The sequence below is a fragment of the Ranitomeya variabilis genome, chromosome 6 (genome assembly GCF_051348905.1).
Source record: "Ranitomeya variabilis isolate aRanVar5 chromosome 6, aRanVar5.hap1, whole genome shotgun sequence".
NCBI classification, from domain to species: domain Eukaryota; kingdom Metazoa; phylum Chordata; class Amphibia; order Anura; family Dendrobatidae; genus Ranitomeya; species Ranitomeya variabilis.
This window is the reverse complement of record NC_135237.1, coordinates 272159952-272180388: the sequence shown is the minus strand read 5'-3', so window position 1 is coordinate 272180388 and position 20437 is coordinate 272159952. Positions and strand designations below refer to the sequence as shown.

The 20437-nt window shown below is 41.4% G+C and overlaps 1 protein-coding gene across 7 annotated transcripts in view; it reads right to left on the bottom strand.

Annotated features, from left to right (window-relative positions):
• Window positions 1-20437, bottom strand: part of LOC143782312 (uncharacterized) — a 261375-nt gene that overhangs the window by 47569 nt on the left and 193369 nt on the right. For all 7 annotated transcript variants that reach the window (XM_077269634.1, XM_077269639.1, XM_077269636.1 and 4 more), the window contains 3 exons: window positions 8935-9051; window positions 6797-6851; window positions 1882-1900 (listed from right to left, as the gene is read on the bottom strand). In XM_077269634.1, the coding sequence (XP_077125749.1) occupies window positions 1882-1900; window positions 6797-6851; window positions 8935-9051 (191 nt within the window). The remainder of the gene's footprint in view (window positions 1-1881; window positions 1901-6796; window positions 6852-8934; window positions 9052-20437) is intronic.

Sequence of the window (20437 nt, the reverse complement as noted above, 5' to 3'; positions counted from 1 at the left end):
TAAAACAAGTTCAAATCACCAATCTTTTGCCCCATTGAAAGTATAAAAAAAAACAACAACTAAGTTATAGGTACAATTGCACACAGTTTTTGAAGAAATTTGATAGGATCGTTGTTCCAAACATCTAGGAGAACTAAACACAGATCTTCTTTGGATGTAGGCTTGTGCAGATCGTTCTGTCTCTTCATACAATAATAATTTTTATTTCTAAAGAGCCAACATATTCCACAGCACTTTATGTAATCCCAGCAGACTCACTGTTGAGCGCAGAGCTCTGTTGGAGCCATATAATCACTTCCAGGGCTCTTGGTTCTATCAAGATTGAGCACAGCAACAAAACACAAAGTAGCTTTACTACATCAGCAAAGTCTCTCCAAAGAAAAAAATTTCAAAGGAGACCGAGGTCTCAAGATGTGTTGTTCAAGATCTTTGGAAAAACCACACAAAAAAAGGCCAACGCTGAAGATGCAGTGGTCGGCCAAGGAAACAAAAGCAGAGATTGTGCTGCAAAAGAAAGACACATCATGCTCACTTCCCTTTGAAATTGGAAGATGTCCTGCAGGGCCATTAGTTCATAAATGGCATCAACCAGTTCAACTCAACTAAACCTATCTTCTGTTCAGAGACTTTGATCCTGAAGTAGTCTTCATGGAGAAATTGCAGCAAAGAACCATGCCTTTGACATTTCAACAAGGTCAAGTGACTCGGCTATCAATGAATACAAAGGACCTGGTAGGCAGAAAATTAACATCAGGTGCTCTGGACTGACGAGTCAAAATATGAAATATTTGGCTGTAACAGAAGTCAGACTGAATGTTTGCAGGCTACAGTGAAGCCTAGTGGAGGATCCTTGCAAGTATTGGGGCTGCATTTTTGCAAATGGAGTTGGGGATTTGGTCAAGATGAATAATGCCCTTAATACTGAGAAACACAGGCAGATTTTTATTCTTCATACAATACCATCAGGGAGGCGTTTGATTGGCTCCAAATATATACAAGACAATGACCCCTCAAGAACCAATGTTCTTAAGAACTATCTTCATTGTAAAGAAAAACAAGGAGTTATGGAAGTGATAACATGGCTCCCACAGAGCCCTTTTCTTAACATTATCGAGTCTGTCTCAGATTGCATAAAGAAACAGAAGTATTTTTGCAAGCCTATATCCACAGAAGATCTGTGGTTATTTTTCTATGATATTTAGAACAACATCCCTGCCAGGTTTCTTAAAAAAATGCTTGCCAAGGTATCTAACCACAAAAAGAAAAAAAATCAAATGCAATTATTAGGGTGCTAGAGTACCTAGAACAATCAATTAAAAATGTTTTGAAGGCAAAAGGTGGTCAAACCAAATGTTGATGTCTCGGTTGTTCAATTACTTTGTATTATAAATAAAAAACTATTAATAGGGATGAGCGAATAGCTGCAGCGGAACCCGGATACCTGGAGCGCTCCCGATAATCAGCTGTTTGGTGCCGTAGCTGTGTGACTGTCACAACACAAGCATGAAGAGAGCCTCTTAATTGTGCTCTCCATGCATGTGTTGTGACGGTCACACAGCCGCGACACATGCAGCTACGGCACTGAAGAGCTGATTATCGGGAGCACTCCAGGTATCCTCCGGGTTCCCGATGCAGCTATTCAGTAAGAGCTACAGCTATTCAGATAAGGACTTATCCAAAGCTATTTGCTCTCCCTAACGATTAACACTTCTAGTAACTACATTTAGCATTTTATCCACACTTGCCTAAAAGTTTTTGCACAGTACTGTACATTAGATCAAAGTTTGTCAATTATTTTAAATTGACAAATAAAACACCTGTGCAAAACATTTGTGCTCAACATGAACAGTTTGTGATACTGTAAGGAAACAATTGCCTTACCTTGATTTCTTTCTCATTTCTGTTAAAGAAAAACAAACATTCTATTAGCAAATGCAAGCACAAAAAGTATTTACACTGCAGTGAACAAATATTCCTCAGAATGCTCTTACCACAATAAATTTGCAGTCTAAACAGGCAAGCTTGTTTGTCGAGTGAAATTATTTTTTTGTGATGCACAAAAAACATTATTCTAAAAAGGACCATATTGTCAAGTACAGCGGCAGCCTATGTGCACTGAATGATCTATTACAGATCAATGCTGCTCTGCCAGTCTAAAAAGGTTATTAATCGACCAATTGGTAAATATTTACAGATTTGCAGCAGTTTAACACCGCAAAATGGGGTGCTGTAAATGCCCCCTTACTGACTTTTCATCACCATTGCCAGACAACTTGTATTTATAGACAAAATGCCCATCTCCTATTTGGTACGGGAAGTGTTAACATATTAGGCTGGGTTCATATCGCTGTTAAACATTATTGTGATTATCTGTATCAGGATAAACAAAATTCATTGTCAGACAGATCACATGGAGGTAAGCGCTTTCACCAGAGTGCAGACATGGAGCACACGCGATACAAAAGGAGAAGGGGGGGGGGGGGGGATGTGCTAGACTAGGGGCGATATTCATCCTTTATGGTGTACAATAGCGCAGTAGCATATACAAGTATCATGCGATTACATGGGAGGTGACCAGAAATACTGGTGACACTTCAACCCTCCCTTGTCATGTTACACACATCCTGGGTGTAATGAGTTTCCTAGCCTCCAATTCTCTCCCCAACTCTTTAATGCGACTACTTACATAAAGAACTGGGGCAGGGTAGAAATGTCAAGTAGTCATAGTCACCACCTATGTAATCTTGATTCCTGTATATTCTTCCATGTTGTACATAATAGAGGCTGGAAAACACATTGCACACTGAAACGTGCATGGACCTCTCTAGTACTACTTTCACCAGACAGAGCCCATTGACTTATAATGGAGTCCCTCAGTTTTCTATCATTTTACTAAAAAAAAAAAAAAAAAAAAAGGCACTGCAATCATTAAAAATGATGGAATTTGGGTATTCAAACAGATATATGTGTCTGATCACTGGGGTCCTCCAAGGATTCCCAACCTAATCCCTCCTTATCGCACGATCACGTTGAGTGTATGTGCACACGTCCGGATTTCTTGCAGAAATTTCCTGAAGAAAACCGGAAATTTTCTGCAAGAAATCAGCATTTTTTTTTTTGCGTTTTTTTTTAGCATTCTGCAAGTGTAATTAGCTTGCAGAATGCTAAAGTTTTCCAAGCGATCTGTAGCATCGCTTGGAAAACTGACTGACAAGTTGGTCACACTTGTCAAACATACTGTTTGACAAGTGTGACCAACTTGTTACTATAGATGCAGCTTATGCAGCATCTATAGTAAAAGACAGAATGTTTAAAAATAAAAAAATGGTTATACTCACCCAGACGATCTCCTCAGCGGCGTCTGTTCCTATAGATGCCGGTGTGGTTCAGGACCTGTGATGACGTCGCGGCTTGTGATTGGTCGCGTGAGTCACATGAGCGGTCACGCGACCAATCACAAGACAGTGACGTCATCACAGGTCCTGAACCACACCATCTATAGGAACCGAAGCGGCAGCATGCAGCGGTGAGAGGCGGGAACACTTCGGGGGCCATCAGAGGGTGAGTATATGACTATTTTTTATTTTAATTCTTTTTTTTTTACCAATTATATGGTGCCCAGTCCGTGGAGGAGAGTCTCCTCTCCTCCACCCTGGGTACCAACTGCACATAATCTGCTTACTTCCCGCATGGTGTGCACAGCCCCGTGTGGGAAGTAAGCAGATCAATGCACTCCTAGGTGTGCGGAATCCCCGCAATCCGCATTTTTAATGAACATGTTGCTTTTTTTTCCGCGATGCGATTTTTTCGTGGAAAAAAATCGCAAGATTTGCACAAAAAATGTGGAATACCCTGTAAATAATAGGAGGCATATGTCAGCGTTTTTTTCGCGTTTTATCACGTTTTTATAGCGAAAAAACGCAAAAAAAACGCAAAAAATCCTGAACGTGTGCACATGGCCTGAGGAGTATGAATGTGATCACCAGCAAAAAGGATCAGTTCTCGACTAATCCAAAAAGTACCTGATCAGTCAGGCAAAACATATATACAGCAGGCCAGGAGGAACAAATATGTAAAACTTAACCTTTACTAGTTATATTTTAAAACAACAGCCAAAATATTTCTATTCTATTTTCTATGGTCTCTCACCATATACCACCAGACAGAGGAACTGACATTACCAGTCAGATAGCCATTTTCTGACTTGCCACTGCAAGCATCTATAAAGCCTTTTTCTCTTCCCTGATGAACCCCCTAAACAGGGGAAGGAACGCGTAGGGAGATTATACAGAGAAGCTGCACTATATATGGGAGGCTATATAATTTCTATGGACCATTGACATATAGGTTCATACTTGGGTACTGCCCTTGTAAGGGCAGGCGCTAAAGCAGGGGCACGACAAGGAGGTATATAGGGATTTGTACTTTTGTAACCCCCCCTCTTAAAATCTTCCTTTATGGAGAAATTATGAAAGAAATGAATGAGAATCAACATTTGGTGAGAGTGAACCAATTTTATTAAATAGAGCACCGTTGAACATGAGCACTGATGCACTGTGAAAAGTCATGTATGTTGGTTTGAGAAATATTTTGGCCGTTGTTTTAAATGTAAAACATAACCTTTACTAGTTATATTTTATGTTCTTCCTGGCCTGCTGTATATACGAGTATGAATGTGGTAGTGATCGTGAATGCAGCCTGCTGCTCTATTTAATGTCAATAGGACTGACAAAAACAGCACAGCAACGTGCTCACGCATACAGATTCAATAGATGAGAAATGAGCGGTACCACGTGACCGAAGAACACAGAAACAAGCTGCTGGCGCCAGAGACCATCGCATCAGAGAAGCTGCCAGGCACAGCGCCGAGGGGGTGAGTATGAGGGGGAGGGGGGGGGGGGGGGGAGGGAGGGTGAGCATTGCGATATTCACCTGTCCCCGTTCCACTGCCGGGCTCCGTCTTCCGCGTTCTCTGGCTGTGACGTTCAGGTCAGAGGGTGCGATGACGTGTTTAGTGCGCGCCCTCTGCCTGAACAGTGACTGCAGAGACCCGGAAGACAGAGCAGCGCACAGCGGTAGAAAGGGGACAGGTGAATATTGCAAGTGCTGGTGTCCCTGTCTGCTCAGGACAAGAGGCGAGTATGTCATTTTTTTTTTAAATCGCAGCAGCAGCATATGGGGCAAATGTTTCTAGAGATCTTATGGGGCCAAAATCAACCTTTATGCAGCATTATATGGGGCAAATGTTTCTATGGAGCATCTTATGGGGCCATTATTAACCTTTGTGCAGCATATGGGGCATATTTTTTGTATGAAGCATCTTATGGGGTCCATCAAACTTTATGGAGAATTATACGGGGTGTATTTTGCATGGAGCATTATATGGGGCCCATCATGAACTGTATGGAGCACTATATGGGGCGTATTTTGTATGGAGCATTATATGCGGCATATTTTTTGTATGGAGCCTCTTATGGGGCCCATCATGAACTTTATGGAGTATATTATGAGGCGTATTTTGTATGGAGCATTTTATGGGGCTCCTGATTCAATATGGATATTCAAAAACACAACCTACTAATGTCTCAACTAATTTTGCTTTTACTGGTATCTATTTTTATTTTTTAAATTTACCAGTAGCTGCTGCATTTCCCACCCTAGGTTTATACTCGAGTCATTAAGTTTTCCCAGTTTTTTGTGGTAAAATCAGGGGTCTCGGCTTATACTCGAGTATATACGATACATATAAAAGTTCAAATCATCCCCCTTTTGCCCCATTCAAAATAATTAAAAAAAAATCAAACATACAGATATTTAGAATTGCTCAATCTATCACAAAAAGGATTCACCTGATCGCTAAACGGCGTAGTGACAAGTCAAAACACCAGAATTACGCTTTTTTGGTCACCACGACATTGCATTAAAATGGAATATCGGGCGATCAAAAGGTCATATATCCACCAATAAGGTATCAATAAAAACGTCAGCTCGGCATGCAAAAAATAAGCCCTCACCTGACCCGAGATCATGAAAAATGGAGACGCTACGGGCATCAGAAAATGGCGCCTTTTTTTTAACAATGTGTGGAATTTTTTTCACCACTTAAGACACCAAACGTGCCTATGTATTATTTTTATCTATGCACCCATAATGACCTGGAGAATCATAATGGCAGGTCAGTTTTAGCATTTAGTGAACTTCGTAAAATAGCAAAATAAAAAACAACTGTGGAATTGCACTTTTTTGCAATTTCCCCTCACTTTGAATTTTTTTCTCGTGTTCCAGCACACGATATGTTAAAACCAATGGTGTCATTCAAAAGTACACTCGTCCCGCAAAAAAACAAGCCCACACATGGCCATATTGACGGAAAAATAAAAAAGTTATGGTTCTGGAAAGAAGGGGAGCGAAAAACGAAAACGCAAAAACCAAAAATACCTCTGGACATAAAGGGGTTAAACACATTGTCTAAAGGAATCGCTTTACCAAGAAATACATTTTTTTTATATTTGAAAGTCCTCGGTGGCCGATACCTCCTTTTAATGGCTAACTGAAAAAATGGGAACAAATTGCAAGCTTTCGAGACTACTCCGGTCTCTTCATCAGGCATTGACTTATACAAAATCTGTAGAATGTACCGCATCTTTATGGAACTAAAGCCACTTCAGAAAAAAAATTTAAGGATACTGGCTAACAGTACAAATATATATTTCTGGTACCAAGAAATAGTGTTTTATGAGTTTTGGGAATTGGAAATCATCAATTGAAAAACAAAGGCAAAGTATAAGTCACTCACTTCTGTCTGCTGCCCTAAGAGACATCATAGTATCGGGCCATATTGAGGAATCAACCTGAAAAGCATTTAAAACAACATCACCATCACAAATATGAGTAAATACATAATATCTCTCTCTCTATATATATATATGCACATATATTTATTTTATAAGGGTCACTGGTAATATACTGGAAGGGAGACATGTTTCACTGAGGCAATTAGCTTCAGTGATATGAACCTGGAAGTTCGCTCCAGCATGTTATGTGCTGAGAGGGGATAATCAACCATAACAAGGCCATGTTTTTTGTAAACAGTTAAAGAGTTGGGCGGGACCGCTGTTCACCATATCTCAACCCTAGTGTGTGGTCCAGGAGGTAAAAGTTTAGCTTCTGGACTCACTCAAGAGTTCTGTGTGCTCTGAAGGGGAGTGGACCTCCAGAGCTGAGCTCTTGTTTAACAGAGCTGAATTCTGTTTTCTTAGCAGACGGACCCCACTGGTATACGGACATTTACCAAAGTCCACCTCAGTGAAAACAATTAAGTGCTGGGACTCTTGTAAAAGCTCAGGGCCCAACGCAGTATCGCACTGCTGAATACCCCCTCCTCCTCCTAGCCCAGTGCCCACAGCATCGCCCCACTACTGCCACCACAGCCAGCTTCCTGCAGTAGCGGACTCTGCTCCACCTCATGCCCTGTGGGCATTCGTTTATGCACAGCTCTCTTAAAGGGAATGTCACCAGGTTTTTGCCTCTTAATCCAAGAGCATCATAATGCAGAGCCCCTTATTCCAGTGATGTGTGACTGGATGCTTGCTGTAGATGTGACAAAATAATTTCTGAGCAGGAGCTCACTAAAGGTCTAGTACACCTGCTGCCATGTAGTCCTCCATATTCATGAGCGCTGTATAACCACAACCATATTACCGATTGGCAGTTTTCTGTGTATACTGTACATAGGCTGAAAGCTGCCACAGCCCTCCGAAGAAGCCCACGCAAAACACGCGTCGGGGCTGCTTGGACACACACTGACAGGCTACATGGGTAAGCAGGACGCTGTTTGATCATTTGTCTTTGCTCCCTGGGGTAGTGGTATTTGGCCAGTGAGTTACTTGGAGCGGTATATAATCTCCCTGACTTAGCCCTCTACCTTGGGACACATTTTGATTTTTCACTTGCACTTTTATTGCACTATGTATGCTACCGCATTTAATTCATTGGGACTATAGCCCTTTGATACCAGCCTGTTTGCTATCAGTGAATCTGTTGTCCTTGTGTGGGTTCACACACAAGCCCTCTATGTGCCCTGCAATGATAAGCTGTTTTTATCAAGATCTTTGTATGATGTTTTGTATAACTGTTTAATAAACTCTCTATATTTTGACTTTTGGACCTCCGTGCATTTGTGTTGGAGTTTTATATTTTGGAGTTTCCTTGATCTTATTGATCTAGTCCTTGTAAAAATGCATTGAACCAGTATTGGTATTGAACATGTATCAGTAGTTTCTGTTTACACTTGCTGCCATGTAGTCCTCCATATTCATGAGCGCTGTATAATCAGAACCATATTACCAATTGGCAGTTTTCTGTGTACACTGTGCATAGGCTGAAAGCTGCCAATCAGTGGGGTGTGTGGGGTTATACAAGAAACTAAAGGGTAATATTTCTACTTGTGGAGAGCGACAAGCCAGGCTTGTGATGAGACTTGTATGCCATACATGCTACTCTGGGAAATTAACTATGCAAAATTGCCTCTTTAGAGAGGAAGAGGACTAGTACTCTAGTGCCACCTATTAGCTGAAGTCATAAGGCAAGGTTTGTTAAAGGGTCAATATTGACTTTTAGGATTGCTACATCTAATAGAAATATAATAAGACCTCTCTTTCTGGGATATTTAAACATTAATCTAGAAGCCACACAAACAAGATCAACAGAGTTTATAACAGTGTTGGTAGTAGTCTTGAAAATAGTCAAATTTGCTCTTATTATCTTCAAATGCTTGAAGATTCTGACTAGTAATACTTTTTTCATATCATTAAAACGTAAATAAACTTATAGGTTATAGTGCTTTGGCAATGCATCTTACAATAAAAATACAAAGTGTGTCTCATACGATTTTAAAACTTTTCATGACAATAAATGAGAAACTAATAAACATACCAAATACATCTTTGTTCCCTCCTCTCTCTCTATCTCCAAAGCCATTCTTCTTATGAACTTAGATGGGTCTTCTTTGGTGCTGGACTGAGCTTTTAGGACATATGGATATTCTTTTGCCTGTTTGACAGAGTTTTGTTAATGAACATAAATCAAAGGCACCAACATACACAAGTGTCTATTTACAAATTATTTGTAAAAATCAATTATAGACATTTTGGGGTATCTACCAAGACTGATGTTTCATATGCCATTCTAAAACTAAATCACAGAAAAAATTGCTAATTAGGTGCAGTTATGGCTCAAATCAAAGTGTCCTAAACAGCAAATGAGAAGAATGGTGTTATTTTCTGCTTATAGTATTAAAATGTCTGTCTGCAAGTTGTAGACCATGGCCACCCCTTATAAACTACACCAATTTTGCATTTTGCCATGTGTGGCAAAACTTTTTCATTGTTTTTGTGCAATTTGTGACTTTCGAACAGTTTATGCCAAAAGAAAGTCAAATTAGTGTTGTAATGAAGGGATTCATATGTACAATAGTTATAGAACATTCTCTATGACACCCTGCTTGTACACATACAACGTGGACTGGTTTTGAAAAGAAGTCTTGATTTTCTTGATGTTCTAAATTCTGAATAGTATGGTTTATTTTACATCCAGGTGTAAAAAAAAAGCCTAATAACTGTATATACTCGAGGATAAGCAGAGTTTTTCAACACCTTTTTTGTGCTGAAAACGCCCCCCCATCCTTAGTTTATACTTGGGTGAGGGTCCCTGAAGATGGAAGGGATGCTTTAGGAAACCTGTCAGCGGATTTTGCCTCTATAAGATGCAGTCATTGCCTTTCAGGGCGTATCTACAGCATTCTACAGGGTGGGCCATTTATATCGATACACCCAAATAAAATGGGAATGGTTGGTGATATCAACTTCCTGTTTGTGGCACATTAGTATATGGGAGGGGGAAAACTTTTCAAGATGGGTGGTGACGATGGTGGCCATTTTGGATCCAACTTTATTTTTTTCAATGGGAAGAGGGTCATGTGACAGATCAAACTTAATGAGAATTTCACAAGAAAAACAATGGTGTGCTTGGTTTTAACGTAACTTTACTCTTTCGTGAGTTATGTACAAGTTTATTACCACTTACAAAACGTGTTCAAAGTGCTGCCCATTATGAATTGTCAATGCAACCCTCTTCTCCAACTCTTGACACACTGATAGCAACACCACAGAAGAAATGCTAGCACAGGCTTCCAGTATCCATTGCTTCAGATGCTGGGGTCATCTGAAGGCAATTGTCTATGATGTGAAGATACAAGATGTGCAGCATCTGAAACAACGGATACTGGAAGCCTGTGATAGCATTTATTCTGCGCTGTTGCTATCAGTGTGTCAAGAGTGGGAGAAGAGGGTTGCAGTGACAATCCAACACAATGGGCAGCACTTTGAACACATTTTATAAGTGGTCATAAACTTGTAAATAAGACCAATGCATGGAAACCTGTGCACACTAGTAAAATTAGAAACATATCTTTATTGTCACAAAAAAGCACATACAAGTTTAAAAACAAGTAAAAACAATATAATAACACCCTATCCTACACCAATAGACCTTAGACTGATGTAAACGCACAACCCCAAATATGTAAATGATCACACCAAACAGATAACAAAATTGGTAGAGAGATAAATGTCTCATGTATAACTCCCTATGTATAGGGAGATTGAGTGGTGAATAGCGGGGGTTGGGCAGGCCTGACACTGCCCCAAATCTCTGCTGTGTGCAAGGAAAAAAGGAAACAAAAAAAAAAAAAAAAAAGGACTGATAACATGCATATATGAATGCAGATAGAAAGTTATATGAAAGCCTGCAATTAGGCTTAAATAATGCCAAGTACAGTACAGACCAAAAGTTTGGACACATTTCTCATTTAAAGATTTTTCTTTATTTTCAGGACTATGAAAATTGTAAATTCACACAGAAGGCATCAAAACTATGAATTAACACATGTGGAATAATATACTTAACAAAAAAGTGTGAAACAACTGAAATTATGTCTTATATTCTAGGTTCTTCAAAGTAGACACCTTTTGCTTTGATGACTGCTTTGCACACTCTTGATGAGCTTCAAGAGGTAGTCACCGGGAATGGTCTTCCAACAATCTTGAAGGAGTTCCCAGAGATGCTTAGCACTTGTTGGCCCTTTTGCCTTCACTCTGTGGTCCAGCTCACCCCAAACCATCTTGATAGGGTTCAGGTCTGGTGACTGTGAAGGCCAGGTCATCTGGCGTAGCAACCCATCACTCTCTCCTTCTTGGTCAAATAGCCCTTACACAGCCTGAAGGTGTGTTTGGGGTCATTGTCCTGTTGAAAAATAAATGATGGTCCAACGAAACGCAAACCGGCTGGAATAGCATCCTGCTGCAAGATGCTGTGGTAGCCATGCTGGTTCAGTATGCCTTCAATTTTTAATAAATCCCCAACAGTGTCACCAGCAAAGCACCCCCACACCATCACACCTCCTCCTCCATGCTTCACGGTGGGAACCAGGCATGTAGAGACCATCCGTTCACCTTTTCTGCGTTGCACAAAGACACGGTGGTTGGAACCAAAGATCTCAAATTTTGACTCATCAGACCAAAGCACAGATTTCCACTGGTCTAATGTCTATTCCTTGTGTTCTTAAGCCCAAACAAGTCTCTTCTGCTTGTTGCCTGTCCTTAGCAGTGGTTTCCTAGCAGCTATTTTACCATGAAAGCCTGCTGCACAAAGTCTCCTCTTAACAGTTGTTACTTTCTGTGGCATTGACCTGGTCTCTAATCTGAACTACTGCTAACCTGCGATTTCTGAGGCTGGTGACTCGGATAAACTTATCCTCAGAAGCAGAGGTGACTCTTGGTCTTCCTTTCCTGGGGCGGTCCTCATGTGAGTCAGCTTCTTTGTAGCACTTAATGGTTTTTGCCACTGCACTAGGGGACACTTTCAAAGTTATCCCAATTTTTCAGACTGACTGACCTTCATTTCTTAAAGTAATGATGGCCACTCGTTTTTCTTTACATAGCTGCTTTTTCCTTTACATAGCTGCTTTTTCCTTGCCATAATTCAAATTTTAACAGTCTATTTAGGAGGGCTATCAGCTGTGTATCCACCAAACTTCTGCACAACACAACTGATGGTCCCAACCCCATTTATAAGGCAAGAAATCCCACTTATTAAACCTGACAGGGCACACCTGTGAAGTGAAAACCATTCCCGGTGACTACCTCTTGAAGATCATCAAGAGAATGCCAAGAGTGTGCAAAGCAGTCATCAAAGCAAAAGGTGGCTACTTTGAAGAACCTAGAATATAAGACATAATTTCAGTTGTTTCACACTTTTTTGTTAAATATATAATACCACGTGTTAACTCATAGTTTTGATGCCTTCTGTGTGAATGTACAATTTTCATAGTCATGAAAATACGGAAAAATCTTTAAATGAGAAGATGTCTCCAAACTTTTGGTCTGTACTTTATGTCCCACAAGCTATATGTGCAATAATATGCAAACTGAAGCAGCAAAGTGTGAGGATTCAGTAAGATCAACACTGTTATAAACAGTTGCTGTATGCAGAAGCCTTAATATAATGAGATAGATCTAGGGGTGCAGGTAGTGATTTTATAAAGTAGCCTGCAAATCCTCCTAAATGCCAGATATGCCCCACAAGATATACAAACCCAGATCTATCTCATTACATTAAGCCTCCTACATACAGCAACTGTTTGTAACAGTGTTAATCTTACTAAGTCCTCACACTTGGCTGCTTCACTTTGCATATTATTGCACATAGCTTGTGGGACATACAGTGCCTTGCGAAAGTATTCCGGGAACTTTTCAACCTTTTCCCACGTATCATGCTTCGAACAAAGATACCAAACGCAAATTTTTAGTGAAGAATCAACAACAAGTGGAACACAATTGTGAAGTTGAACGAAATTTATTGGTTATTTTAAATTTTTGTGGAAATTCAAAAACTGAAAAGTGGGGCGTGCAATATTATTCGGCCCCTTTAACTTAATACTTTGTTGCACCACTTTTTGCTGCGATTACAGCTGCAAGTCGCTTGGGTTATGTCTCTATCAGTTTTGTACATTGAGAGAGACTGAAATTCTTGCCCATTCTTCCTTGGCAAACAGCTCGAGCTCAGTGAGGTTGGATGGAGATCGTTTGTGAACAGCAGTTTTCAGCTCTTTCCACAGATTCTCGATTGGATTGATTTCTGGACTTTGACTTGGCCATTCTAACTCCTGGATACATTTATTTGTGAACAATTCCATTGAAGATTTTTCTTTATGTTTAAGATCATTGTCTTGTTGGAAGACAAATCTCCGTCCCAGTCTCAGGTCTTTTGCAGACTCCAACGGGTTTTCTTCAAGAATGGTCCTGTATTTGGCTCCATCCATCTTTCCCATCAATTTTAACCATCTTCACTGTCCCTGCTGAAGAAAAGCAGGCCCAAACCATGATTGCTGCCACCATGTTTGACAGTGGGGATGGTGTGTTTGTGAAGGACTAAATTAAGAAAAATTAAATCGGGCTTCATTTTGTGCTTGTTACTTTATTTTGTGCTTGTTACTCCATTTTGTTGTTTACAAGAGAAATTCTGTTACTAGGCTAAAGTTCATAGCTGTTATAAGACCTTGATTGTTCTAGTTTGAACAAGATATGAGACTGAGGGTATATTGTTTTACGAGACCTTGACGTACAAGCTGTTATGTTTTTTCTATGCCACGTAGACACGGCCATATATGTAGTTTCCGGGTTTCCTGCATTCTTACAGGTTAAGAACTGTGAAAGTGTTTTTATACTATAGGCTGAAGCATAACTTGCTAAGATTATGAAAAGTGTGACACAAACAGTATTAGGGATTTGCCGTTGATCCCCCCCAAACAGAGATACGTCTCCGTCTGGTCATTCTCAATTGCCGGCAACGCCCTGTGGATCAATTTGAAAAGAACGGTGTCAACCGTGAAGGGTTACTTCAGATCCTCTCCCATAACATGTTCAGGGTGATGAGCTGTGTTGTCTTTACGCCAAACATATCGTTTGGCATCTTTGCCAAAAAGTTCGATTTTGGTTTCATCTGACCAGAGCACCTTCTTCCACGTTTGGTGTGTCTCCCAGGTGGCTTGTTGCAAACTTTAAACAACACTTTTTATGGATATCTTTGAGAAATGGCTGCTTTCTTGCCACTCTTCCATAAAGGCCAGATTTGTGCAGTGTACGACTGATTGTTGTCCTATGGACAGACTGTCCCACCTCAGCTGTAGATCTCTGCAGTTCATCCAGAGTGATCATGGGCCTCTTGGCTGCATCTCTGATCAGTCTTCTCCTTGTTTGAGATGAAAGTTTAGAGGGACGGCTGGGTCTTGGTAGATTTGCAGTGGTATGATGCTCCTTCCATTTCAATATGATCGCTTATACAGTGCTCCTTGGGATGTTTTAAAGTTTTGGAAATCATTTTGTATCCTAATCCAGCTTTAAACTTCTCCACAATAGTATCACGGACCTGCCTGTTGTGTTCCTTGGTCTTCATGATGCTCTCTGTGCTTCAAACGGAACCCTGGGACTATCACAGAGCAGGTGCATTTATACGGAGACTTGATTACACACAGGTGGATTATATTTATCATCATTAGGCATTTAGGACAACATTGGATCATTCAGAGATCCACAATGAACTTCTGGAATGAGTATGCTGCACTGAAAGTAAAGGGGCCGAATAATATTGCACGCCCCACTTTTCAGTTTTTGAATTTCCACAAAAATTTAAAATAACCAACAAATTTAGTTCAACTTCACAATTGGGTTCCACTTGTTAATTCTTCACCAAAAATTTACATTCAGTATCTTTATGTTTGAAGCATGATATGTGGGAAAAGGTTGAAAAGTTCCAGGGGGCCGAATACTTTCGCAAGGTACTGTACTTGGCATTATTTAAGCCTAATTGCAGGCTGCTTCATATAACTTTCGATCTGCATTCATATATGCATGTTATCAGTCTTTTCTTTTTTCCTTGCACACAGCAGAGATTTGGAGCAGTGTCAGGCCTGCCCAACCCCCACTCTTCACCACTCAATCTCCCTGGACCATCATTTATTTTTCAACAGGACAATGACACCAAACACACCTTCAGGCTGTGTAAGGGCTATTTGACCAAGAAGGAGAGTGATGGGGTGCTACGCCAGATGAGCTGGCCTCCACAGTCACCGGACCTGAACCCAATCGAGATGGTTTGGGGTGAGCTGGACCGCAGAGTGAAGGCAAAAGGGCCAACAAGTGCTAAGCATCTCTGGGAACTCCTTCAAGATTGTTGGAAGACCATTCCCGGTGACTATTTTGTTACCTGGTTGGTGTGATCATTTTCATGTTTGGGGTTGTGCGTTTACATCAGGCTAAGGTCTATTGGTATGGGATAGGGTGTTAATATATTGTTTTTACTTGTATGTGCTTTTTTGTGACAAAGATATGTTTCTAATTATACGAGTGTGCACAGGTTTCTATGCATTGGTCATTCTCAATTTGTGCATAACTTATTTCCATGCATTCTGTGGCACCTTGGTAACTATTAACCCCTTCATGACCCAGCTTATTTTGGCCTTAATGACCTGGCCGTTTTTTGCAATTCTAACCAGTGTCCATTTATGAGGTAATAACTCAGGAACGCTTCAACGGATCCTAGCGATTCTGAGATTGTTTTTTCGTAACATATTGGGCTTCATGTTAGTGGTAAATTTAGGTCGATAATTACTGAGTTTATTTGTGAAAAAAAACGGAAGTTTGGCAAAAATTTTGAAAATTTCGCAATTTTCACATTTTGAATTTTTATTCTGCTAAACCAGAGAGTCATGTGACACAAAATAGTTAATAAATAACATTTCCCACATGTCTACTTTACATCAGCACAATTTTGGAAACAAATTTTTTTTTTTGCTAGGAAGTTATAAGGGTTAAAATTTGACCAGTGATTTCTCATTTTTACAACAAAATTTACAAAACCATTTTTTTTAGGGACCACCTCACATTTGAAGTCATTTTGAGGGTTCTATATGGCTGAAAATACCCAAAAGTGACGCCATTCTAAAAACTGCACCCCTCAAGGTGCTCAAAACCACATTCAAGAAGTTTATTAACCCTTCAGGTGTTTCACAGCAGCAGAAGCAACATGGAAGTAAAAAATGAACATTTAACTTTTTAGTCACAAAAATGATCTTTTAGCAACAATTTTTTTATTTTCCCAAGGGTAAAAGGAGAAACTGGACCACGAACGTTGTTGTCCAATTTGTCATGAGTACGCTGATACCTCATATGTGGGGGTAAACCACTGTTTGGGCGCACGGCAGGGCTCGGAAGGGAAGGAGCGCCATTTGACTTTTTGAATGAAAAATTGGCTCCAATCTTTAGCGGACACCATGTCGCGTTTGGAGAGCCCCCGTGTGCCTAAACATTTGAGCTCCCCCACAAGTGACCCCATTTTGGAAACTAGACCCCCCAAGGAACTTATCTAGAAGCATAGTGAGCACTTTAAACCCCCAGGTGCTTCACAAATTGATCCGTAAAAATGAAAAAGTACTTTTTTTTTTTACAAAAAAATTATTTTAGCCTCAATTTTTTCATTTTCATATGGGCAACAGGAGAAAATGGATCCTAAAATTTGTTGGACAATTTCTCCTGAGTACACCGATACCTCACATGTGGAGGTAAACCACTGTTTGGGCACATGGTAAGGCTCGGAAGGGAAGGAGCGCCATTTGACTTTTTGAATAAAAAATTATCTCCATCGCTAGCGGACACCATGTCACGTTTGGAGAGCCCCTGTGTGCCTAAACATTGGAGCTCCCCCACAAGTGACCCCATTTTGGAAACTAGACCCCCCAAGGAACTTATCTAGAAGCATAGTGAGCACTTTAAACCCTCAGGTGCTTCACAGAAGTTTATAACGCAGAGCCGTGAAAATAAAAAATAATTGTTCTTTCCTCAAAAATTATGTTTTAGCAAGTAATTTTTTATTTTTGCAAGGGTAACAGGAGAAATTGGACCCCAATAGTTGTTGCCCAGTTTGTCCTGAGTACGCTGGTACCCCCATATGTGGGGGTAAACCACTGTTTGGGCGCATGTCGGGGCTTGGAAGGGAGGGAGCACCATTTGACTTTTTGAACGCAAGATTGGCTGGAATCAATGGTGGCGCCATGTTGCGTTTGGAGACCCCTGATGTGCCTAAACAGTGGAAACCCCTCAATTCTAACTTCAACACTAACCCCAACACACCCCTAACCCTAATCCCAACTGTAGCCATAACCCTAATCACAACCCTAACCCCAACACACCCCTAATCACAACCCTAACCCCAACACACCCCTAACCACAACCCTAACCCCAACACACCCGTAACCCTAATCCCAACCCTAACCCTAATCCTAACCCTAATCCCAACCCTACCCACAACTGTAACCCCAACACACCCCTAACCCTATCCGTAACCCTAACCACAAGCCTAATCTTAACCCTATTTCCAACCCTAACCCTAAGGCTATGTGACCACGTTGCGGATTCGTGTGAGATTTTTCCGCACGATTTTTTAAAATGTGCAGGTAAAAGGCACTGCGTTTTACCTGCAGATTTACAGCGGATTTCCAGTGTTTTTTTGTGCGGATTTCACCTGCGGATTCCTATTGAGGAACAGGTGTAAAACGCTGCGGAATCCGCACAAAGAATTGACATGCTGCGGAAAATACAACGCAGCGTTTCCGCATGGAATTTTCCGCACCATGGGCACAGCGGATTTGGTTTTCCATAGGTGTACATGGTACTGTAAACCTGATGGAAAACTGCTACGAATTCGCAGCGGCCAATCCGCTGCGGATCCGCGGCCATTCCGCTGCGGATCCATAGCCAAATCCGCACATGTGCACATGCCCTAACCCTACCCCTAACCCTACCCCTAGTTCTAACCCTAACCCTAGTGGAAAAAGAAAATAACCTATCAGAAAATATTTTTTATCACAGTGATCAAACTATACCTGGAACGAGTCTACCGGCCAGCAGATTCGGCGGGCGCACTGCGCATGCGCCCGCCATTTTGGAAGATGGCGGCGCCCATGGAGAAGACGGACGGACACCGGGAGGCCCGGTAAGTATGAGGGGGGGGGGGGGGGATCTGAGCATGGGGGGTGGATCGGAGGACAGGGGGGTGGGATCGGAGCACGGGGGAGTGGGCAGGAGGACGGGGGAGCAGACAGGAAGACTGAGGGGAGCGGAGCACCGGACCGGGGAGGAGATCGGTGGTGGTGGTGGGGGGGGGGGGTACATAAGTGTTTCCAGCCATGGCCGATGATATTGCAGCATCGGCCATGGCTGGATTGTAATATTTCACCAGTTTTTTAGGTGAAATATTACAAATCGCTCTGATTGGCAGTTGCACTTTTAACAGCCAATCAGAGCGATCGTAGCCACGGGGGGGTGAAGCCACCCCCCCTGGGCTGAAGTACCACTCCCCCTGTCCCTGCAGATCGGGTGAAATTGGAGTTAACCCTTTCACCCGATCTGCAGGGACGCGATCATTCCATGACGCCACATAGGTGTCACAGGTCGGATTGGCACCGACTTTCATGACGCCTACGTGGCGTCACAGGTCGGGAAGGGGTTAATATATTATCGATAAAATTGTGGTGCACCCGATATTTAATTTTGCATAAACTTGTAAATAACTCACAAAAGAATAAAGGTATGTTAAAACCAAGCACAACATTGTTTTTCTTGAGAAATTCTCATTAACCCCTTCATGACCATGGGATTTTCCGTTTTCCCGTATTCGTTTTTCACTCCCCTCCTTCCTAGAGCCATAACTTTTTTATTTTTCCGTCAATTTGGCCATATGAGGGCTTATTTTTTTGCGGGACGAGTTGTACTTTTGAACGACATCCTTGGTTTTACCATGTCGTGTACTAGAAAACGGGAAAAAAATTCCAAGTGCGGTGAAATTGCAAAAAAAGTGCAATCCCACACTTGTTTTTTGCTTGGCTTTTTTGCTAGGTTCACTAAATGCTAAAACTGACCTGCCATTATGATTCTCCAGGTCATTACGAGTTCATAGACACCTAACATGACTAGGTTATTTTTTACCTAAGTGGTGAAAAAAAATTCCAAACTTTGCTAAAAAAAAATAATAAAAAAAAAATTGCGCCATTTTCCGATACTCGTAGCGTCTCCATTTTTCATTATCTGGGGTCGGTTGAGGGCTTATTTTTTGCGTGCCGAGCTGGCGTTTTTAATGATACCATTTTGGTGCAGATACGTTCTTTTGATCGCCCGTTATTGCATTTTAATGCATTGTCACGGCGACCAAAAAAACTTAATTCTGGCGATTCGGATTTTTTTCTCATTACGCCGTTTAGCGATCAGGTTAATGCTTTTGTTTTTTATTGATAGATCGGGCGATTCTGAACGCGGCGATACCAAATATGTGTAGGTTTGATTTTTTTTTTATTGATTTATTTTGATTGGGGCGAAAGGGGGGTGATTTGAACTTATGTTTTTTTTAATTTTTTTCACATTTTTTTTAACTTTTTTTTTAACTTTTGCCATGCTTCAATAGCCTCCATGGGAGGCTAGAAGCAGGCACAACGCGATCGCCTCTGCTACATAACAGCGATCATCAGATCGCTGCTATGCAGCAGAAAATCAGGTGTGCTGTGAGCGCCGACCACAGGGTGGCGCTCACAGCTACCTGCGATCAGTAACCATAGAGGTCTCAAGGACCTCTATGGTTACAATACTGAAGCATCGCCGACCCCCGATCATGTGACGGGGGTCGGCAATGACAATTTCCGGCCGCCCGGCCGGATGCGGTAGTTAAATGCCGCTGTCTGCGTTTGACAGCGGCATTTAACTAGTTAATAGCGGCGGGTGAATCGCGATTTCACCCGCCGCTATTGCGGGCACATGTCAGCTGTTCAAAACAGCTGACATGTCCCGGCTTTGATGCGGGCTCACCGCGGAGCCCTGCATCAAAGCAGGGGACCTGACGTCGGACGTACTATCCCGTCCGACGTCAGGAAGGAGTTAAGTTTCATGTGTCACATGACCCTCTTCCCTTTTGAAAAAATAAAGTTGGATCCAAAATGGCCAACTTCAAAATGGCCACCATGGTCACCACCCATCTTGAAAAGTTTTCCCCTTCCCATATACCAATGTGCCACAAACAGGAAGTTTTAAAAATGTGAAGCTGAATGGCACTAGGAATACAATCACTGGTAGGGGATACTTTCTTGAATCACACCCTTTCTTATGCCTATTAACATGCGGTTGTTTAAGCCTCCGGGGAATGGTGCTCTGCATATATGAAACATATAATCTTCATTTCAAGAGGAGAAGAGGAAAAAATATGCGGCACTCACTCAGCTTGCATGAAGTTGATGTCTTTAATGGACCATCAATCCGGTTACAGACATTTCATTGAACAC